This window comes from Anguilla anguilla, chromosome 17 (genome assembly GCF_013347855.1).
Source record: "Anguilla anguilla isolate fAngAng1 chromosome 17, fAngAng1.pri, whole genome shotgun sequence".
NCBI lineage: Eukaryota > Metazoa > Chordata > Actinopteri > Anguilliformes > Anguillidae > Anguilla > Anguilla anguilla.
Window position 1 is genome coordinate 17,550,472 of NC_049217.1, and position 23,307 is coordinate 17,573,778.

Sequence of the window (23,307 nt, forward strand, 5' to 3'; positions counted from 1 at the left end):
ATGATCACATACTAATAATAATAATAATAATAATAATAATAATAATAATCATCATCATCATCATCATCACGCAGGGCAACTTGCAAGGCTAGTATTATTTACTATCACAGTATAACTCATTATATTCTTATTGATTGGTACAGTATTATTACCTAGTATTAAAATGTATTACTAATATATAACCAGCAGGTGGCAGTGCTGTCAATGGATTCAGGGATGCACATACTTTTTGTAACAATTTTTTTCAAGATAAGTACGGGTATTATGCCAATAGATTGATTTGCAAGAACAGATTTCAACACAAAGACTGCATTAGCCTCGTCTGCCATCAAGTATGCCCATTATATATGAATTCTAATTCACTGCCCCATATACAAGTAGACATTCAACTCCGTGCACGCTGTGATTGTAAAAGTGAACTATGAATACCGTTCTGTACGGTCAATAAGGAACATTTCTAATCTGACAGCAAGGGTATTCTAATGCAGGTCTGAGTTTAACTGCGTCACGAGATGCTGCTGTGCTAATTATTACTATTAGTAGCCAAACTTGCTGTTTTCTTGTTTGCTATAAAGGACATAACTCTTCTGTTGTTTGTTGTTGTAGCTTCTAGTCTTTCTGGTAGCATAAATAAATACTTTAGTTGTCGCTAGAGCTCAGTAAATATGCACATTTCACGCTTCTGACCAATGTGTTTGTGTTTAGCACACTTCTTTCCAGCGCGGTGATATCAAGACGTGACAACAGCATTCGTGTGATATCTCAACGTCAGATTTTGATATAGACGTCTCTACGGCCAAATAGACATCACATTTAGACGTAGGACAAACCATTTGATTATACGTAGATTCACAATTCAACAACATACTTGTCTTGTAGTTAGACTAACCGCCCCGATTGTGTGGATCGTGTTACAAAGTTTTGCAGTCCGACGTACAAAACATTCAAGCCAATTGATTTAGTGAATTATCATGCTATATTAGAGAATAATTAGACATTTTGTATTTTGAGGAGCAAATTTGGTCAAGTATGTCTATGACAATGGGCGAAAATGACAAAAGCAAGCTGGTAACTATTTGGTTGGCAGGGATAGAAAATAAACATCAACATTTAGGCTTGTGAATAATCGTTGTTATGAATATTGCAGATTAGCCTATCCGATGTTGGGGTGGATTTAGTTAAAATATATGATGCTTATCAGATTATGTTCAATTTCTTCTTGGGAAAATCAAAGCTTGATATGCTTAACGTTAAGATGCTTACGTAATCCATAACTGCAGCTAGTCGCAGGTGGGATATTGGTAGGACATGGCTACTTCGGAACAATTTATGGGCTCGTCGTCATATAGATTTTTGATGACCTGATGTAGTAGAACTCAAGACTTATGGTTTGTAACCTCAGATATTTACTCCAGCGACTGTAATCCGTTTCTTCCTTACTTCGTTTCAGTGGATGCATTCCTACCGCAGAAAAGGACGCGGTTCTACCTTGATAACCTATTCGTATTTAAATAGTTTGTTTTATTTGTTGATTTACTACGACACTTTCTTTAAAGCGTGAAGACACGCAAAGCTTGAGATTCTAGAGTCATTTGTATTAAGTGGGGTCCGCATCAAAATGTGTGGTGTGTTGCCCTTTTAAATATCCGCATTGAACGGACAGTGATTTGACATTTCAGCAGCGGTAGAGACCTCCAATTTAACCGAGACAACGACTGGACCACGCGATAGAGCAGGTTGGTACTTTTGGCAGCATCTGTGATTTAAATAGGCCTATATCTGATGCCAAATGCCTTATTATGTCTGGAACTGCGGTTCTACGGCTAATTTCTGCCATACATTTTAATTCCTATGTGTTTTATCCATTGTGCGTTAGACGCTCCCGAGGCTGCTGTGTAGCATTGTGTTCCTGAGGATAACGTTATTGTGGGAGCTTTCCTACGGTTTGTGATCTTGGCTGTCTTTAGAGAACGTGGGAATCTAAATTTGCGTTAATTAATAGTGCGGTGTTCAGCACACAGCATAACCTGTATTTAATTTAGACAAAATGTAGACAAACGATGTCGTTATTTATGTCGAATTTCCATCGTGCTGGCTGCAAACAACGGAAGCGTCAAGCTTGTTGAGCGTTTCTGTAGAGTGCCTGTGAGCATGTGGTAAATCGTATAGCCGACTCGATTTAATGGTCATCAAAGCAAACTTTCATGTTATCCTATTATTTTATCCTGTGGTATTATTTTTTATATTTCGTTAATTCATTATTTACTGTAGGCCTGTGCCATTTCTTGTCATTTATTTCACTTGATAGCAGTCAATGCTGTTGCAGCAGATTTCTTTTGGAAGAAAGCATATCAGTGCAATACGGTAGTAGCTTACAACGAGAAGACACACACAAAGGCCAGCGTGTACACACGGAGATTTGAACTGTGATGTAACAGCCTGTATATAATAGTAGTGTGTAAAATCTAATTTTCCTTGCTTTGGAGTAAGATGCTTTAAGGTACCGTTGAATTGTTATACTGTTAATGAAGGAATCGATGTACACAAATGTATCACATGCTGACGTACGGTGGCAGGTGGTGATTGGCAGGAGGTCATAGGGGAGGAACGGCCTTGGTGACCTTTCAGTGAAAGACTGATTTGAGACGGGCATCATTAGGCTACAACCACAACCTCTTCCCACTGGGGTAGCGGGCGTCTGGTTCACCTCAGGTCCTAATCCTTTACGTAGTGCTGTTACAATTTCCCCTTTATGTTTTATTGTCCTACTGTAGCCTATCTCCGGTAGCATAGCAACGCGTCAAGGCTGTGCGGCCCCTTGTACAGGGCGCACGTCGTGTCACCTGACAGCAAGTTCCTGGCCGTGTTAACAGGGTTTATGCGATGGGTTTAATTAAAATACAAAAACATCGCGGTCTTTGAAAGCTGCCTTTTGATAATGGTACCTTTTTGTTTCATGTTCATTTTCGTAGACCGGTGTATCAAGTCAGAGACTTGAGTAAATGATTAAAATGGTTCAGAGAATCCTTTGTAAATCAGTCACCCTGAATAATTTTATATTACTGTATTTCTTGGGTAGTTTTCTTGACTCTTAATCTGCAAGGCCTTATGTTTGGCTAGAGTTTTAACAGACTGAATGTCATGCGTACCACAGTATTTATCTTTTATACTCGTAGGTCATTTGCCAGCCATGCTTTGTATACTACTGTTATAGACTCTCTCTCTCTCTCTCTCTTTCTCTCTCTCTCTCTCTCTCTCTCTCTCTCTCTCTGCCTGCCTGCCTGCCTTTCTATTTATTTTCCTGCTCCGCATGTATTTTCCCCTCACATGTACAAACACATGTACGTCTCCACACTCCTGTGCCGTAGTATGTCCTTTCTGTGACGTCAGTGGCGGAGTGTGTGTGTGATGAGCCGACAGCTTTCCAGGATAAGGACCATTTTAAACTCCCCCCTCCCTCCCCAGGCCCTCCCACATACAGCACATCCACTTGCCTTTACTGCACGCTAGCCTATGATGCCAGTGAAATGTACGCACTTGAAAACGACCTCGTGGCTCTGATTGTAGTCTGCCAGTTTTCAGTCCGTTGTCAGATCGCCGCTGATGTGAAAGCGAGACCGGCTCCCTGCCGTCCCTTCCGGACGCACGCGCGTATGTGGGCGCGCGGGACCGCGGCTGGACGTGCGGTAAGAGGCGGTCGCAGTGAAGAGTGGGGAGCGGGTGGTTGCTGAGGGCTTTTGGTGACGCAGAATTGGGGGGGGGGGGGGTTTGAAAGTGCCGGTGGAGCCTGTCTCTCTCTGAGCTCCGCTAAGCGAGCAGGGGAGCAGATGGAGGCAGGGAGGCGTGTGATACGGTCAGGGGACCGGCCTCCGTATCCACACCAGGGAGGAGAGGGTCCCTCCTCACTGCTTTTAAACAGACACATCAGGGACCCCAAAAATACCACCTATGAGGAAATTATTAAGTAGGACCTTCTCCTACAATGGCATCCATGAGCACTGTGTTAACTAGTAGGCTATGTATGTATCGCTCCTTAGTTAGATCATGGCAATGGACTGTGCCACACATGGCTATGTGTTCAAATCCCAGGTGCGATACAGCTGCGGACCCACTGAGCCGCGACCAAACGTCTCTTGGAAAATTGCGTTTGTGAATGGGTGAATAGGCAAACTTTAAGAAGCAATGCTAACAGTTAGCTTCTATGCTTACTGAGAGCTTATAGGCCCCTGCTGAATCGTACTCTTCAAGGAGTTTGTTTGGGACTAAAATCACTGGTTTTCTGTCTTTCCCTTGAGTCACAGCCCCATCCATCTACCCCCATGCGGACGGTCTACACACGCATACACACACACACACACAAACAAACTTCCGTTTGCGCTACAACTTTTCGAGCATCTGACAGCTGCACTCGGAGCTGAGATCAAAGGACCTGGCTGTGCAGATCCAAGAAGAGCAGCTGTGTAGGCCCTGCTTCTCTGGCGGTTTGGATAAAATCCCTCCTCTTCCAAAAAATAAAAGCTTTGGCAGAGAAACGGCAGCCTAAGAAAACAAGCTTCACGAGTTTCAGTGCATTTTTTTTGTTTCAGTGCATTATGTTACTAATGTTGCTTTGTCAAAGACCATTACAAGCGCGATGGAAAAGGAGAGAACTGCAGCGGTTTGGCGCTGCTTATTTAAGACGAGTGCGCTAGCGTTCGGCCTCTCGCTCGTTTCGTGTTTCAGTCACGACGGCCCGCTCGCGCTCTGTCCAGTGTGGAGCTGATTAGCGTTAGCCACCTCACAGCGCAGCGGTGATTCAGCTGCGTTCAGAAGGGAAAAGGGAAGAGAGAGAGCTGCAGAACATGCTTAATGACGCCAAGCCGCTCTGTCTGGCCTTCGTAGCTAGACAGAATTGAGCAGCATTGTAGCATTTCCTGTTATTGATTCTGGAAACCTGAACACTGCCAAAGTTCAGTCTGGAAGTGCTGTTTTTATTATCTATCGATTCCGAAGCAGGTAAAAGACTTTATCCATGGCAACTGGTACTATGTGGCAGCTCGTATATAAGTTGTAAGTTGCAAGATAGCAGTAAACAAGCGATAAGGGAACCAACTTATACATTCTCCCTTGGTGTTTGCCTGTTATAACAGAAAGGAATGCATGTACAGTCACAATCAAGCAGTGATGAGGCAGACTAGGTACTCAAAACGAACATTTTAAATCCCCACGTCCAACATAAACGCTCCACAGCTGTCTGTTGTATGACAACCTGACGCAGAATTACAGGGGTAAAATATAAAAATCTTACAGCAAACTGTATAACTGCAGCAATTAGATCTAATTTAAGTAAGGCATCCGTATCATTAGACAGGAAGCTGTAGCACAGGGGGTGAATTTTAGAGGAGTGCTCCCTGCTGTGTGGTGTAGGCAGAGGAGTGCTGTTTACGCCAGGTTGATGTCTCAGGACAGGTCTGCCATATTGGCCCGGTCTGAGGGATTAATCACAGTTATTGTTAACTGGTTCCTGTCAGGTTCCAAGTTCCTAGTTTTTTTTTTTTTTTTTTGGCGGTTTTATATCCGGGCTGTCCCTGAGGGGGAACAAAGAGCAGCACGATTGTCTGTGATGCTGACTGTGCTCCCCACCCCCCCACCCCCACATGCCACGCCCTGCTGTTTCTCTACATCTTAGGAGTAATTACTGCACATCTGCGGGTGCTCTAATTGGCTGTTGCCCTGGGCTGCAGAGATGGGCCCCTGTTGCCCCCTTCCCCCCCCCCCCCCTTTTTTGGGCTGTGTGGAGATTAATTGCCAGCGGAGCGTGCTCCGTAGCCGCAGAGGTGGTCCTGCCTCCCCGCCACGCCCCTCCCCCGCCCCACCCCAACCCGCAGTGCTATGCGCAATGCACGGCGGCTTTTAAAGGGGGTGGGTGGGGGGGGGGGGTCGCCTTGGCAACCGCCAGCCAGGTTTCAGACCACGACCCAGACGAGTCCGCTGTGGGCAGGGCTGCTTCTCCCCGAGCAGGAAGAAGCATTGATCAAAGAGGGGAAAAAATCCCACGATGCACCCTGTCCCACGCCGTTGCTTGGAGGAGCTCCACAGTTTGGGCGGGCGCGAGACATCCATGCCTAGCCCAGGCCTGTGGCTGTGTCTGCTTGCGAAGGCATCGCTAGCTCTTTCCCCTTTCGCTCCTTGAGTGCGCCGCTGTTTACTAGTGGAACTCCCCTGAGGGTGTATTTCCATCGCGAGCTCATGAAAGGCAGCCGACGTCAGGCTACAGGGCATTCTCAGAGTGCCTGTGCATTTCCTGCTTGGGGTTGCACAGGCACTTGAAGCTATTTAATAAATATCCCAAACGCCTCAAATTGTATTACTATTCATGATGTGATATTAAGAAATCTGTATGCTTGCTGAACGCACGGTGCAGTGTGTGGACAGTCTTACCTGGGTGTCTACAGTGCTAACAGCGATTGCTTTCGTGCATCTTGTTGATGCACATTCTTGAGTGAATTGGTCAGGAGTCCCCTTGAAACGTTTATCACACAGCACTGTGGCAACTGTTTTTTGTTTTTTTCGCAGCAGTGCTGTTCAAACATAATGTGCATCGTGTGGAAAGAAGTCTAGATGCATTCTGTGTTACTAATTAACCAAGTTCTCATATCCACTGTGTTTGTATGCGAGACAGAAAACCGGGAGTCAATTGGGATTTTTATCTTCAGAAATGTGATGTTCCTGCTGCTTTGAGCTCAGCGGCGCGCTCTTGGACAGCACGTTCGGTTAAAACACTGGTTCCTACGGTGATTCACAGTCTGGAACTGAGTCCTGACCATGTCAGTGCGTACTGTGTCTGGAGACCCATGAATAATTTTCTTGGTGGTGGGGTGCAGTTGGCAGGGTTTTCCGTATCTCATCATGCAATAAGGCCTGGTTTGATTGGTTTGTCTTTGGTCTGTCGGCTCCAGATGCGGACCGCAATGCAGGCCAGCCGCGGGGTGAAATGAAGCTGCATCTGCCGGCGTGCCTTTTAAAGGATGCACATGCTCCTCTGCGCACGGCCGCTGGGGAATGAAAGGGTTAAATATGTGTATATGTATATATATATATATATATACACAATTTTTTGTATGTATGTGTATCTGTATATCTATAATAGACAGCATTTATATGTCGATAGATCTATTTGTATACGTCTGTCTATGATGATCCGTCCTTATCTTTCTCTGTGATATTCTGAGGCTGTTAGCTAATTCAAACAGATACGAACTTAAGTCGGGGCATAGAAAAGGATTTAAACACATTAGATTTGGTTTCTAAATATGGAACACTGTGCTCCCAGACTTTCGAGAGTATTCAGCTGCAGATTGATTAGTTTTGCATGAATCCATGTGGAACTAATCGGAAGGTTTGTAACCATGGTGGGTGATTTTGTTTCTGCAGCTCCCTGGGAGAATGTCGTGGCAGGTACCGGTGCGGTGCGTGAATGTAGCCTGTGTCTGTAATCGACTGCGTCACTTTCAAAAGACAAAATTACTGTCACCCGAGATCGTCAGAGAAAGAGCATACCTTCTGTTCCGTTACCACTGAAACCTGCGTTAAATCAAGGTCTGTTCTCAAATCCCGATTTAAATGCAAATGCACTGTTGTTCGCGAGCAGTTTTCAAGTTCATCTATCACCTGAACGAGAGTAGAAAAACACCCTTTCGTCGAAAGAAGTAAGTTAGCACTTGAATTTGTTTAGAAGTCTAAGTTGGGGGGGGTGGGCGGGGGGGGGGGGGGGGGGAATGCCAACGTCAGTAAAACGGAAAAAAAAAGAAGAACCTGCAGTGGAATTGCTGCTGTTTCGTGTCTGAGACGTGTCTGTGGTTTTCCAGCGAGCTCTTTGTTTTCCGTGCAGATGAAAGTCACGGAAAGAGAGGGACTTTAAGCTGAACGGGCACGTATAACAGCTGTCAGGGGTGGCTGAGAGGGAGAGGTTAATTGGCCTCTGGAGTCCAGGAGTTTATTTTGGGAACAGACTGAAGGCTTTCATTATGAGCGGCTAATTTGGCCCTTAAGCCACTGTTTAGGCCAGTCCTCCAGTTCCGCTGTTTCCTTGATGTCATGTGATACGGATTAGAGTCTGCACTCCGGCCTCCTGCGGCAAAAGGATTGCCTCGCTCGCTTGGCGAATACGGGCGTTACGCCGTATGTTTGTGAAGTACGCTGCATGTTGTCAGAGACGCCCACTCGCACACGCACCCGCACACGCGCACGCACACGCACATGCCCACTGGCACGCACACGCGCAAGCGAAGCGGGGGGGGGGGGGTAATTACGTCTTTGAGCATTCTCGCTGGTTGCCATGGAGATCCGGGAGGAAAACGAAACGGAGCTGGCGGTGTTTTCTGGGGCACAGCCGAGTCCCCCTTTGAACCGGGGATGACGTCGCCGAGCTGGCGCAGCTGCGCGCGTGTATCCGCGGCGGCGGTGTGTGTACGTGTGCGTGTGCGCTCTGTGTGTGTGTGTATGTACGCGTGCCCTCTGTATGTGTGTGTGTGCGTGTGCGCTGTGTGTGTGCGCTGTGTGTGTGCGCGCGTGCGGTGTGTGTGTATGTACGCGTGCGCTCTGCTCTGGAAGGCGAGCGCTCGGCCTAGCCGCGGGGTTCGAGCGTGTCGCGGTGCAGAAAGCTGGGCTGTAGGGCAGCGCCGGGCACCGTTGCGTTAGTGGAACCTGACAGACTTCACCTGTGTGAGCGCACAGGGTCTGCTTCTGAAAGGCTGCGCTTGAGGCAGCCACTGTTTTAACCATGGTGTAGTAGGGGGGGAGGGGGGTTTAGAATGGATGTTCTACCTCGCTCCATGTAAATACGTTTTGGGCAGTTTTGAGTGAATGGTGTTTGAACGAGAATTTATAGTCATGTTAGCATCCCACTTTTAATATTCTCTCTGAGATGGAAGATAGGCCTACTTTGTACACGTGTTTCTAATGCCTGTGGACATGTTCACTGGAGGTGAGGTTCCTGTTCTCAGGTAACAGCTTTTTAAATCAGCCTTTTTGGATTTGGAAGCCTGAAGATATCCCACTCCAGAGGTATTTATCTAAAATATGGAGGCCATGTTCTGCCGACTGCACCCCGTGGAATAGCCCCCTCCTGTCTTCAGCAATGTGGCTTTGGGTAATTGATTAATTCTTCCGCTGTGTCAGGGTGTTAATTGCAGATTCGCTAGCGTCTGGATTTTAATTAAGCAGGGACTGCTGTTGTTAGGAGGTTTGGTTTTCGGACTTACAGGGTGGTGATAACAGCTGGCTGCTGCGTGTATTGGTTTTTCCCATTCGGTATGGCTACCGAAGACAGTTATGACGGCTAAATACGACTGTGGACTCTTGGACACGATTCTGCTTCTCCCAGAACCATAACTGCCGACACCGCGGGGGTGATAAATAGTATTTTTATGAGAGTAGCCGTTCTGCGGACCCTCGAGTTAGATTTCCTGTTAAGACGGGAAAAAGGTCACTTTTCAGTACGTGCTCCCTCTGGCTTTTATTATGGGTTGTTAATGACATCACACACTTTCAGGTGTCTGTAGGCGACTGGCCGTCTTTGCAGGAAAGATCGTCCTCTTTCAGTGGAAGTGTAGATGGGTGTAGCACTTTTGCCCGTGTGGGTGGAGCTGGATTGATGATGTAATAATGTAACGGGAGGTGATTGGTTAGTCCACTGAAATGAGTGTACACATCTAACGAGAAAACGCAGCCCTTCTGAATTTCCACAGCGTTCCATTTAAATGCATATTCATCTCAGCCACCACCAATCAGCAGCTGCCCCTTTTCTGTTTGCTGGCTTACAGCTGACCTGCTGCTATCCAGTCATGTGACCTATCCTGTTCTGTAAGGTGCTGTGGCTAAGAGCATTCCCGTGTCGGATGTACTGCAATGCAACATGGGAAGACTGGAGGCTTGCGGGCGAGCTGGAGTGTGCGCTCTGGAGTGTGCGCTCTGGAGTGTGCGCTCTGCGGTGTGCGCTCTGCGGTGTGCGCTCTGGAGTGTGCGCTCTGCGGTGTGCGCTCTGGAGTGTGCGCTCTGGCGTGGCTTTAGCCGTAGCTTGGCTGTGCGTTTTGACTCTGGCTGCCGTGCTCCTGCGGTGAACTTTTAACAAGCGATCTCATTTCCCAGCGCAAACACGGATGGGTTTTAGAGCTTTGGGGTGGACCGGTGGGTCCGGTGTGTGTGTGTGTTTGTGTGTGTGTGTGAGAGAGTGTGTGTGGGTGTGTGAGTGTGAACGTGTGAGCGCTGTGAAAGGCCAGGGCGAGGAAAGTCCCGCTGGCTTGCTAACGTGCTGGGTGAGTCTATCGGGTTACAGCTTTGGACCCATTTCCATAATTAAATCCCACTTCAGGCAAAGGCCACAGGGTTTAGCAGCCACCCTGTGCAGCACTGCCTGTCAGCCTGCGATTACAGTCACCGCTGCACTTCCTGTCCAGCGGGTTTGTGCATGCGTATGCGTCTGCGTATGCGTCTGCGTCTGCGTCCGAGTCTGTGTGTGAGTGTGCGTGAGAGTGCAGGGGCACCACCAGGGGTTTTGGGTGCCATGCAAAGATCTCACATTGGGCCCCACCATCCCAGAACATCCTATGTTGTAATATCAGTCAGAGTCCCCCTGTTCAGTGCTTTGAACTGCTAATAAAACCAGTTGGCATCCCTCATACGAATGTCACTTTCTCCTTCAAACAAACTTGTCCTTTGATAGCAAAGACTTTCGAGAGCAAAAGGGTTTGGCCGTTTCCATCCAAAGGGGTGGGGGGGCCCCAGCACCCTTGCGGAATCTGTGGTCTCCTTAGATGCCCAACCCTTTTCCTGGAGATCGAGTAGGTTTTCATTTCAACCCTAATTTGGCCCACCTGATTCTACTAATTAGCAGCTCAATGAGATCTCTCGCTGTTGAATGAGGAGTGCTTTGTTAGGGTTGGAGTGAAAACCTCACTGGACAGCAGACCTTCTGGAACTGGTTTGGGCAGCCCTGCTCTGGTGGGTGTGCTTACTTCATTCTGTCTCAGTCGTGAATATGAAAATGCCATGATGTGAGGCTTTCAGCCGTGGAAACGCCCCCTCTTCCATTACAATAGAGCAACACAATAAGCTTAGCCAGTGAGCGGCTTGATCCAGGGGCTCTGTGTGTATGTCTGGCTCATTCTCACGACATCGGGCCGTGCTTCCAGGCGAGGAGAACAGTAAGAAGTGTGGACCCCTGTAGATGAGCATCAGAATGAGCTGGTGGAATGGAGCACTGCTTTGTACTCAGCTGGTTTAAGACGCTCTGTGTGAAAGGCACATGAATGTGATCCCTTTAAAAGGACCGGGCTCTGTGCTTTTCCTTCTCCATTCACCTGGGTTTAACATAGGGCCTCCCTTTACGCCGAGGTCCTTCAGAAACTCTGCCCGAGGAGCAGCCGTTCCCATTGACCCCGTCCCGTCTCACATGTCGTTGCAGAAGGCCGGTGGAGTGGCTGATCAGCAGCTTTCAGCCACGTTAGTTGCTGTTTCGGGGTCAGGTGGTCCTTGGCCTACACTGCTTTGGTCATTCTCAACATGGCCCACGGTCTGCATGTTCCACACGGTCGTTGAGACGGGGTTGACAGGGCTGAAAAGCCAGGAGTAAGAGCTGTGGTGTTGATGGGCAAGGAGTGGAGACCTATGGCCTGTGGAGGCACGCAGTCCTGGTTGTTCTCCAGTCAGAAGTGCTTATAAAGTGTAAAAAGTGATGCAGGGCCCTGTCAGCAGATGGCCCAGTCGGAGAGGGGGGGGGAGGGGGCACACTCCCAGCCCCCATCTCCAGGTTATTGTGTCTGAACCCCATTGGCCCCTTCAGTGGTTTTGAGCGTTCCTGCTTTGTTTCTCTCTTCTCATAACTGACAATGAGAACAGAGAGATCCCTCCCCCCTGCCCCCTCCTGCTGTTCTTTCCACTTACTTTAGTAGTGGTACCATCAGCAACAGCCTATTCTTCCTTTTATTCTTCTGATCAGGAGATGGTGGTGTGCGTGTGTGCGTGTGTGCGTGTGTGCGTGTGTGTGTGTGTGTGTGTGTGGGTGGGTGTGTGTGTGTATTGGGGCGAGGGGAGGAGATGCGTTTTCGCCCTCCCCTCCCCGCCCCCCCAACTCCATTTGCATCATCAAGCATTGCCATGGCAACCAAGAGTTTGCAACTCTCAATGCCCTCTCCTTGCTCTCCCTCACTCCCTCTCTCCTTTTCTCTCCCTGTTCCTGCCTTCTGTTTCTGCTCTTCCACCTCTCTCTTGTCTATTTTCGGACTACTTTCAAACTCGGACTTGAATTTTGAGAATTGTATTATTGTTATACAATGAATAGCCAATATTAAATTAGTGTGGCATTCAAAACCAGGGCTGTCCTTTTGTTTGTTTCTGTTTTTCAGAAGTAAAAGTGTGCGAAACGTTTGCGTTTGTGCATCGTGTGCCGACCCAGCTTTTGGAATCCCGCTACGGTAGGCAGACCTCCCCGGCAGGGCTGAGATAGCAGGATGCTAGCTGTGTGTTTACCGCGGCTGAGCGGCTGTCTAAGCAGGCCTGGAGGTCGCTTGTGGGCTTTCTGAGCTTGTTAAGCGGTGCCCCCTGGAGCGATTCGTTGGCGCTCTGAAACGCTTCCCCCCCCCCCCACCCCCTCGTTCCGAGCGGCCACGGCCCGTCACGGTCGGGAACGTGTGGAACGTGCGGTCACACACGGTAACTCTCCGTGCGGTCGCGCGCCTAACCTCGGCCCCCACAGGTACAGCAGCGCTGCAGGGCCCCGCCCCTTGCTCTGATGTCATACCCAGCAGCGGCAGTGGCAAGGCTTTGTGGACCATATAATGGAGCCCGAGCTGCCTGGTGCTGTCAGTCACCGGAGTGTGTAAACCAATCAAATGACCTCACTCTCCGTCGCAGAACAGGGTGCTGCTGCACCACTGATAAGGGTGACATGTGTCTCACTGCACCCACACGCAGGTCTCCTGGCAGAGCAGTTTCTGGGGGAGGGGGCGTGTACTGGGACCAGGCTCAAACTGAGCGTGCAGTGCATATGTTTGTCAGCCTATTGAGATGCATATTTCGTAATGACTGGTCTGTTTGACCCAGGCATACTGCACTTCATTTCAGCAGACAGGAAGTGGGGTTGGGTGCAGTGTGTGAACGGAGCTGTTGCTGTTGAGCCGAGGCAGGGTGAAAGCCGAGATCGTTTGATGTGTTGCATCAAAATAAATATTTTGTTCACGCAGTAAGAAAAGGGAACATATGGTCACATCACGTCTGGCGTGCGGTTCATCAGCTCTTTGTTGGGTCAGCCGCATTTATAAGAAATAAAATAACCGGGCGCATAATTTATAAAGAAATAAAACGATCGGGTTTCTCGCTTTCAGTTTGTTGCAGGTGAGACCGAGAGGTTTGTTCAGTCAAGCTCCTGATGAAAAGGACCTTGAGCTGATGGAACCGAAGGTGTATGACTTCGGCCTATTTAAGCTTTAAAAAATAGATTCAATTACACTGACTTTGGGCCACAGAAAAGAAGAAAGAAAGCAGATCATGCACCGATGGCCTTACAGAACCAAGCTGTACATCAGGGGTGTCCAGTCCTATCCTGAAAGGGCCAGTGGGGTACAGGTTTGTGTTTTAGCCCAGCACTAAGACACCTGATTCTACTTATCAAGGTCATGATTGAAGACCAACGATTAGTTGAATAGTTAAATCAGGTGTTGTAATGGTGGGCTAAAACAGCCAGTGCATTAGCAAACAACAAAAAATAATCATTAAAAAAGAAACAAAGTTAATATGTATATGTTGAAATAACAATGGAAAGTAGGTTAGATGCACTGGGACTTCAGCAAGTGTTGCTTTCAATCTCTCTCTCTCTCTCTCTCTCTCTCTCTCTCTCTCTCTCTCTCTCTCTCTCTCTCTCTCTCTCTCTCTCTCTCTCTCTCTCTCTCTCTCTCTCTCTGCTTCTGTCTCTCTCTCTCTCTCTCTCTCTCTCTGCTTCTGTCTCTCTCTCTCTCTCTCTCTCTCTGCTTCTGTCTCTCTCTCTCTCTCTCTCTGCTTCTGTCTCTCTCTCTCTCTGCTGCTGTCTCTCTCTCTGCTTCTGTCTCTCTCTCTCTCTGCTGCTGTCTCTCTCTCTCTCTCTCTCTCTCTCTGCTGCTGTCTCTCTCTCTCTCTCTCTCTCTCTGCTTCTGTCTCTCTCTCTCTCTCTCTCTCTCTCTCAATTCAGTTCAGTTCAATTCAATTCGCTTTATTGGCATGACAAATTTGTACATTTGTATTGCTAAAGCTTGTAAGGTACAGCTCTCTCTCTCTCTCTCTCTCACACACACACACACACACTGTCTCTCTGTCTCTCACTCTCCACCCCCCTCCCCTCCAGTGGCAAACACTGGTCCCATTACTGTGGGAGAGCTGGAGTTGAAAAGGAGCTCAAGAGCAGAGGGGTGGAGCATCATCTGGTCTGAAGGAGCGAATAAGAAAGAAACAGGAGTGCTGGCGGCCAGTTAGCAGGAGCAGTCCTCCGGGGAGGCGGGGCCGAGTCCCCCGCTGGGCTGTTGCCATAACAGCGCCTACAGCTGCGTAGCGAACTCCGGTTACAGCTAGCAGCTAGCACGATGCAGCAGGCCGCGCTCCTGAATTTGCCTCATTAACGAGCCCGGGGATCGGGGTTTATAGGCTACACTCACGCTGGCTTCATCCACCTGTGCTCCTCTGGCGTTTCTCATTTTCACTCTGCTCTTTTAAATTGGATTTCAGGAAATTTGATCTTTTTTTCCCCCCACAAATATCCTGAGCAGTATTTCCTGGCCAATGTGTATGACTATTGGGAATCTGTGGAAATGTTAGCCGTTCCTGTTTTGCTAAACCTCATTCCCCTTTCACACATGGGATTTTGAACACAGGGCCTGATTTGCTAAGACGTTTAGCACGAGCAATACCTTTTAGCACACGCAACCAATGATTGATGCAAAGTGCATACCATGACCAATCATTGGTCATAGTGGTTTTGTGTGTGCTGAAAGGTTTTGCATGTGCTAAAAGTGTATTCAGAACACTTAAGGCTCTTTTTACAGGTTATAGTGTGCCGGGCTTCTTGGTATCATTACATTGTGCCAGTCCTCTGGCTTGACTATGTCACACATTTTACACAGATGGAAAATGAGCAATTTCAATATGATATTGTTTCTTAAAACATATAACTTATTATTATTAAGTTGGGCAGTATTTCTGTATGCTGAATCTGGTATACAATTTTATCCCTGATGTAAAAAATAAAAAATAAAAAAAAAACCTGCCATACGTTTGCTGCAGTTCCTATGGAATGTGCTATGCTCATCAGCTTAACACCTTATGAGGCGTCATGTGCCAGATGATTCCAAGCTGCAATAACTGCATCGACTACAGACTGTGAGCCTGTATTATTCTGTAAGTCTCAGGCAGGCAAGCCGTTTCCATTAAAGCTGCTGTCGTGCGGAAGCTGTGTCCGGTGCAACCACAGCAGGAAGCAGCATGAGATCGGGGGTGCGAAGTGCTTGCTCATTAAATGTGTCTCCGGCTAAGAATGTTTGGGAACTACGGTTTGCTGTTGAAGTGCTTGCTCATTAAATGTGTCTCCTGCCCAAAATTGTTTGGGATCCACTGTTTTACGGTTTGAACCCAAGCGTGGGCGGGGTTACAGACTGTCGGTGGACGCTATTGGCCGTCGCGCTGAGCCTGCTTCTGAACGTACTGCGCCTCTCGCCAATGCCTTCCGTTCCTCTCCTCTCCTCACAGAACTGCCTTTCCCTCTGACCAGCATCGCCGCAGCCAAAACTGCTGTCTGTCTTTCCAGAGATCGTCAGGTATATCTGTGCATGGACGTAGGATCCAACATGGCCGCTGTCCGGGCTCGGTTTCCTCTGGTCTTAATTGAAGTCAGGAGGGCAGGTGTCACGCCGCAGCAGCGGGTTGTGCTGCTGGTGCTCCGCCATCACGGTCCGCGCAGAAAACCTCGTTAACCCTTTGAAGAGTAGGTTTTTTTAGCATTAGAGTGTTCAGTTAAGAACGTTCTATTCACAGACCTGTGACCCCACGCCTTTTAAAGGGTTAATGATGAAGGGGCTCAGCAGGGCCTTCTCGTGTCAGGGAGGCTCATGTGGAAGGGTGCAGGGGATTTGGCTGTGAAGGAGCCTGACTGGGCTGTGCGTGTTAGAGACCCACAAAGCAGGAAGCTGTACGCAATGTGGAATCTGTCTGATGCGCAGTTGAACCGCAATTCATTTTAATCCCTGCTCCCCCCACCACCTCTGTCTGCTTAGCAAATGTCTATATTAAAACCCTACTGGTATAGCTCATGTTGAAATGTGTAGCTTATGTGGTTTATTACTGTTAATTTCAGCTCTTCCCCCCTCTTTCCCTGCACAGGTGACATAAGCAGTTTTGGGACTAATTTCTGGAGCCTCAGGATCTCAACATGCCCGTGGCGTCTGCTGGCTCCGATCCTGGTAAGTGGGTTGCAGTTGTATGCCCCCCCCCCCCGCCCCCCCCACAGTGAAACCTCTGGGTCCGTCTCCCCATGACCCCCCGCCTGTAAAGAGTGAAGACATGGCGGGGCGGATTTTGGGGCCCTTCCCTGCGCCTCTGACGGGCCTTAACGAGGCCGTCGAATAAAGATTGAGCCCCTGCAGCGGGGGCGTGGCATTCATCACCAAGCTCACGCCGCAAGGCCACACCCTCTCCCCGCTAGGCACGCTGGGGCTGAATATTGAGGATGTCCCCTACACGTACGAGCCAGGCTGGGAGACCGGGGTGGGGGGGGGGGACTGGGGGGTCTGGGGGGCCGGGGGGGCGGGACTGGGGGGTCTGGGGGGCCGGGGGGACTGGGGGGCCGGGGGGACTGGGGGGACTGGGGGGCCGGGGGGACTGGGGGGGGGGACTGGGGGGACTGGGGGGCCGGGGGGACTGGGGGGGGACTGGGGGGCCGGGGGGCCGGGGGGACTGGGGTAGAAGGCTGAAATTGAGGACGTGCTGGGAGTCCAGCGAGGGCGATTTGAAGGCGATGGCGCCTCGGAGGATGTGAAGGTTCCAAACGAGCCCTGGCAAGCAGCCCTGCGCCGTCTCCCTGAGGGGGCGGGTCTCTCCCTGAGGGGGCGGGTCTCTCCCTCCCTGAGGGGGCGGGTCTCTCCCTGAGGGGGGCGGGTCTCTCCCTCCCTGAGGGGGGCGGGTCTCTCCCTCCCTGAGAGGGGCGGGTCTCTCCCTCCCTGAGAGGGGCGGGTCTCTCCCTCCCTGAGAGGGGCGGGTCTCTCCCTGAGGGGGCGGGTCTCTCCCTCCCTGAGAGGGGCGGGTCTCTCCCTCCCTGAGGGGGGCGGGTCTCTCCCTCCCTGAGGGGGGCGGGTCTCTCCCTCCCTGAGAGGGGCGGGTCTCTCCCTCCCTGAGGGGGCGGGTCTCTCCCTGAGGGGGCGGGTCTCTCCCTCCCTGAGAGGGGCGGGTCTCTCCCTCCCTGAGAGGGGCGGGTCTCTCCCTCCCTGAGGGGGGCGGGTCTCTCCCTCCCTGAGGGGGGCGGGTCTCTCCCTGAGGGGGGCGGTTCTCTCCCTCCCTGAGGGGGGCGGTTCTCTCCCTCCCTGAGGGGGGCGGTTCTCTCCCTCCCTGAGGGGGGCGGGTCTCTCCCTCCCTGAGGGGGGCGGGTCTCTCCCTCCCTGAGGGGGGCGGTTCTCTCCCTCCCTGAGGGGGGCGGGTCTCTCCCTCCCTGAGGGGGGCGGGTCTCTCCCTCCCTGAGGGGGGCGGGTCTCTCCCTGAGGGGGGCAGTTCTCTCCCTCCCTGAGGGGGGCGGGTCTCTCCCTGAGGGGGGCAGTTCTCTCCCTCCCTGAGGGGGGCGGGTCTCTCCCTCCCGGCGGGTCCGTCTCAGGTCAGGCGCAGCGGCCGGCCCGCGGCGGAATAGCGAACACGGCGGGACCCTCGCCCTGGGTCCTCGGGCCTCCTCTCACATGAGAGGAAGCGGCTGTTATTGGGCCAATAGGGAGAAGTGTCTGAGACAAACACAGGAGGCGGCAGGATGGCCGCAGGATGGCCCCCTCCTCCTCCCGTCCCCCCGCTCCAGACGGCCACCGACACCTAGCGCTCGATAAATACCGCCGTCCCGGGGGACTGTGTGTCCAAGGCTTTCCGCCATTATTTAAGAGCAGTCGTCTCATTTACTCCCCGGATTCCGCCGAGTTTAATGTACCTCGGGGCCCGGGAACGGCGCCAGGGGACGCCGGGGAGGAGGAGGAGGACGAGGAAATAGAGTGTGTGTGTGTGTGTGTGTGTGTGTGTGTGTGTGTGTGTGTGAGAGAGAGAAAGAGAAGGCAGGCCTCGGGAGAGCAAGAGGAGAAGTAAATCTGCGGTCGTTTCTGTGGGCTCCGAGTCAGAGCCGTTCAGCTGTGCTTTAATTGCGCGCCGCCGTTGTTCAGAGCCGAACCGATGGGGCGTCCAGCCGTAGCGTGTAAGCGCCGTGTACCTCCGCTTGACTTCCGCGCTGAACGCCGTTTCTGAACGTTCGCCGCTCTGTCGGCTGATGTAGTGCCTCCCGGTTTTTGGGTTCGCTTCAGGTGAGGCCTGTTCGCCACCGCGCTGCCGTCAGCAGCGTGCGAACCACCGCCCTGATGAATGGCACAAGTGCAGCGCTGTGCAGCATGTACCGCGCGCGTGCGATTTGCAGTCCCGCGTACCAACACCGCGTTAGCGAGATGCGAGATGGTGCCGCCCCCCGAACCGCGGGTTCCTGTTAGGACGGGGGAGCGAGCAGGCAGGCACGGGGTTAGCAGGCAGGCACGGGGCTGTTTCGGGCCGAAACATTTTAATGGTTCCCAGGCTGTCTTTACCGTCCTCCGAGCCTCCCCTTTCATGAGTACCTTCAGACGTGGTTTGGACCCGGCGCATTAGCCGCGGCTGTTAGGAAGGGTGCGAATGGGAGGTGATGAATGATTTGAACCCGTGAGCCCGGGCTGAATTGGCCCGGGGTAATGGGCCGTGTTCGCCCGTAATGAGTCAACGCTGGCTGCCGTCCCCTGCTCCCAGGTAGAAGGTTCCGGCGTCGTGCTCAGGCCGGAGCCAGCGCTGGCGCCGCGGCCGTGGCGAACATCTGCTAGCCCAGTCGATCTTTTATTTTTCTGTCGACTGTCACTTTACTGCAATTGTTTACAAGCCAGGGGTGGGCCACTCAAAAAGGCAATTTGCAGTAAAACAACCCAGTGTTACCCAGATGGAGGATATTTCTGTTTAGTTTGTTCATAGAGGTGCTGTTCCCCCCCCCCCCCCCCCCCCCCCTTTCAGGACAAGTTAACCCTTTGGTAGGCATTGCTAGCATTGGTCGATTTAAGATTTTACAAATGAAAGGCTCGAATTCAATCAACATTTGTACTAAGAACTCATTAATAAATAAATGTAAATGTTTTTTATTTTTCTGCAAACACAATTTGCCAAGATCATCGAGCGCCAAAATGACTCGCGGCGAATCGGCCGGCTCCCGGCCATCTGAGGTTCCGCCCACGCGGGCGGGGGTTTGATCCCCGATGTGGCGCTCTCTCCGCTGCGCTCCCTCTGTCTCGCACCCCGTCTGCTCTCCTCCTCTCTGCAGAAAGGAGGGACAACGGTCCTGCTCTCCTTAAAAATAAATAAATAAATAAACACAAAGAAATTGCCAAACTGAAGAGGAAAAAAAACCCACTTTATTTGTGAGTCTGTGTCAGAGACGCACGTTCATCCAAATCCTGGCTTTACCTGCTGCAGAGATGTCTGTCTGTTTTGTCATTTTATTTTATTATGCTGCGACAAACGACTCCAAGGCTGCGCTGCAGAGCGCGGTGTTCACACGGGGCTGTTTGCGTCCCTCTGCCGCTGTCCTGCGCGCGTTCGCTCTGCTCAGAAGCCCAGGGCCGCCGGGCGGTCGATGGCTTCGCGCGGAGCGGGGCGATGCGGGTTTCGCGGCGTTCGCGTTTCAGGCCTGGGTTGGCGGGGGCCGGGGATTTAGGCGGCTCGTCGGCGGGGCGGGGCTAATCCCCCGACGCGGCTCGCGCTGGGGAACGGGGCGAATCGATGGCGCCGCGTCTCGTCCTAAACCCCCTCTTATTTTCGCGGGCCCCTGCGAGCCGCGGCCAGCCCAAATCTTTGGGAACAACAGATCGTTTATCACACCTCCACGCCGTCGGGGAACAGGCAGCCCAGTTTAATTTATATCGCCTGCCGCCTCTTATCTCGTACACTGTGTCCTGACCGGGTGACTGTGGACAAATAACAGCTTTAACGCGTTAATGGGCTTTTAGCGAAGGGGTAATGTGTAATATTTAACGTCTGTTTAACGTGCAATTACTGTCAACTGAGCAACGTCGCAATCCCAGAGTTCCCGAGGTTCTTTGCGAAGCCCTTTTGTAAACGAAGAGGGTTTTGTTCTGTTAATAGTCGTCCTTTCACTTCAACTCTTTTCCCAAAACGAACGAAAGGCAGTCAGGAATATTGTAAGGAATCAGACTCTGCGAACAGAAGGACGTCGGGCTGTCACAGTGCTTCCAAACCTCGGCGTTGTCCGTTAGAAGGCCTCAAAGTCTGGACTGCCGGTGGTCGTGTGCTGGTGCTGTGGTACAGACCCGGGTTATTGAGGCACAGTGTGGATAGAGCGGTCATAGAGTGACAGACCTGCGGAGGGCCGGTGGTCGTGTGCTGGTGCTGTGAGACCCGGGTTAGTGAGGCACAGTGTGGATAGAGCGGTCATAGAGTGACAGGCCTGCGGAGGGCCGGTGGTCGTGTGCTGGTGCTGTGGTACAGACCCGGGTTATTGAGGCACAGTGTGGATAGAGCGGTCATAGAGTGACAGACCTGCGGAGGGCCGGTGGTCGTGTGCTGGTGCTGTGAGACCCGGGTTAGTGAGGCACAGTGTGGATAGAGCGGTCATAGAGTGACAGGCCTGCGGAGGGCCGGTGGTCGTGTGCTGGTACTGTGGTACAGACCCGGGTTATTGAGGCACAGTGTGGATAGAGCGGTCATAGAGTGACAGACCTGCGGAGGGCCGGTGGTCGTGTGCTGGTGCTGTGGTACAGACCCGGGTTAGTGAGGCACAGTGTGGATAGAGCGGTCATAGAGTGACAGACCTGCGGAGGGCCAGCGGTCGTGTGCTGGTGCTGTGAGACCCGGGTTATTGAGGCACAGTGTGGGTAGAGCGGTCTGAGAGTGACAGGCCTGCGGAGGGCCGGTGGTCGTGTGCTGGTACTGTGGTACAGACCCGGGTTATTGAGGCACAGTGTGGGTAGAGCGGTCTGAGAGTGACAGACCTGCGGAGGGCCGGTGGTCGTGTGCTGGTGCTGTGAGACCCGGGTTACTGAGGCACAGTGTGGATGGAGCGGTCTTAGTGACAGACCTGCGGAGGTCTGAAATTACATCAGTTCTGGCGTATTGTCTGGTGCGCCGCCAGCGCGTCCCCGTCCGTCTCGACGCGGCGTCTTTAATTAAGCCGCGGTAACGCGGGGCGACGTGAAGCCGCGGAAAAGGAGGGCCCGCGTCGGGGGGGAGGCGCTCGTCAGAGCGGCAGCCTCCTGGATTTTAATTACTCTGCTGTCCCAGTGCCGGCCCCCCTGGGGGCTGAGAGGGGCGGGCGGCACAATGGAGAATCACGCTTTAATCAGCTGAGCCGACCCCCCCCCCCCCGACCCCTCCCGGCAAGAGTCCAGGACACATGCACTGATGAGCCACTGTGACCCCATCCCCGCTGTGTCGTATAGGTGTGTTTCACCTGATGTCACTTCCTGTGATTTCTGCAGTGTGAGTTCCTGCTCTAATGAGATGTTCATCTATGCCACTCCCCCTGTTGACTTGTTTGGGTTTGGGTTAGCCGCACTTGCTATTTGGAGAGTAGATGTTTAGGGACGTGCTTTTAAAACCTATGGAATCTATCTGTAGCTGAAATCTGAAGTGGGTGTGGCCACCTAGATTGTGTAAGTGGATGGGGCTCAGCTGGGTACGGTGAGTGGGCGGGGCTCAGCTGGGTACGGTGAGTGGGCGGGGCTCCGCTGGGTGCTGTGTGTGGGCGGGGCTCAGCTGGGTCCTGTGTGTGGGCGGGGCTCAGCTGGGTGCTGTGTGTGGGCGGGGCACAGCTGGGTACGGTGAGTGGGCGGGGCTCAGCTGGGTCCTGTGACTGGGTGGAGCTCAGCTGGGTCCTGTGAGTGGGCGGGGCTCAGCTGGGTACTGTGAGTGGGCGGAGCTGGGAGCTGTGGGGGTGGGTGACAGGTGCAGAGCGCAGCTTTGCTTTTCCACGCTTCCTCCAGCACATGGTACTCCCACCTGCCTCAGAAACACACACACACACCCAAACAAACACACACACACACACACACACACACACACACACACGCGCGCGCACACGCAGCTCTGTCACAGTTGCCATCGTCGCTTGTCTGTTCTGCCCACTGAGCCCAACCCTGGACACAAGAGGCTACGCACAGTCCTGACAGGGAAAAGGAGAGGGAGAGGGAGACGGACATACCACCCAGAGACATACAGCAACACCGTGCTGTAGAGCAGAGAGGGAGAGAAGGAGAGAGTGAGAGAGGGGGACCATGCTGTAGAGCAGAGCGGGAGAGAGGGAGAGAGAGAAGGACCATGCTGTAGAGCAGAGAGGGAGAGAGGGAGAGAGAGAGGGACCATGCTGTAGAGCAGAGCGGGAGAGAGGGAGAGAGAGAGGGACCATGCTGTAGAGCAGAGAGGGAGAGAAGGACCATGCTATAGAGGAGGGGAGGGAGAGCGAGAGAGGGAGGGGGGGGAGAGAAAGGGAAGGAGAGAGTGATCAAAACACTAATATACGGGATTGAAAGAAGGGAGAGGAGCTGATGGAGAGACTGACGCGCAGATCTAGCAGAGAGATACAGGGGAGCAGAAAGAGGAGCAGTATAGACAGCAAGGCAGATAAAAACATGCAATTTACACAGAAGACAGGGGCATAAGGGAGAACGGAGACAGGAAAGAGAGGGAGGTTCTAGAGGAGAGGAATAAAGAGAGGAAGACACACAGCGAGGCGTAGATCCATATTTGGAAATAAAGAGGGAGAGAGAAAGAGACGTACACGGAGAGATAAGGGCGTTACGGAGGAGACCAGGGAGAGGGGTAGAGGATTTGGGGTCCTCTGCAGCAGCCCCCCCCCCACACCGGGACAGGACGGGACATGGCAGGCAGTTTGTTTCAAAGACTGTCTCTGGAGGACGAGGGGTCTCCCCTCCCCTCTTTGCACGGGACGAGGGGGGAAGGTAAGGCCCATACGGGGCTGGGCACGGGGCACAGAGGGTGGGGGGTGGGGGTTCGTTTCCAGCCCCGCCTTCCTCTCTGGGGGGGGGG

At 51.9% G+C, this 23,307-nt stretch overlaps 1 protein-coding gene across 2 annotated transcripts in view; it reads left to right on the plus strand.

Annotated features, from left to right (window-relative positions):
* The first annotated feature begins 1,283 nt into the window (after window positions 1-1,283).
* mpp2a (membrane protein, palmitoylated 2a (MAGUK p55 subfamily member 2)) overlaps window positions 1,284-23,307 on the plus strand; it is a 53,112-nt gene continuing 31,088 nt past the window's right edge. The window contains exons 1-2 of one of the 2 annotated variants that reach the window (XM_035399053.1): window positions 1,284-1,736; window positions 16,378-16,457. In XM_035399053.1, the coding sequence (XP_035254944.1) occupies window positions 16,427-16,457 (31 nt within the window). In that variant the 5' untranslated portion in view covers window positions 1,284-1,736; window positions 16,378-16,426. Of the gene's footprint in view, window positions 1,737-16,377; window positions 16,458-22,692; window positions 23,220-23,307 lie in introns of those variants that run through there. The other variant, XM_035399052.1, reaches the window with a different exon arrangement.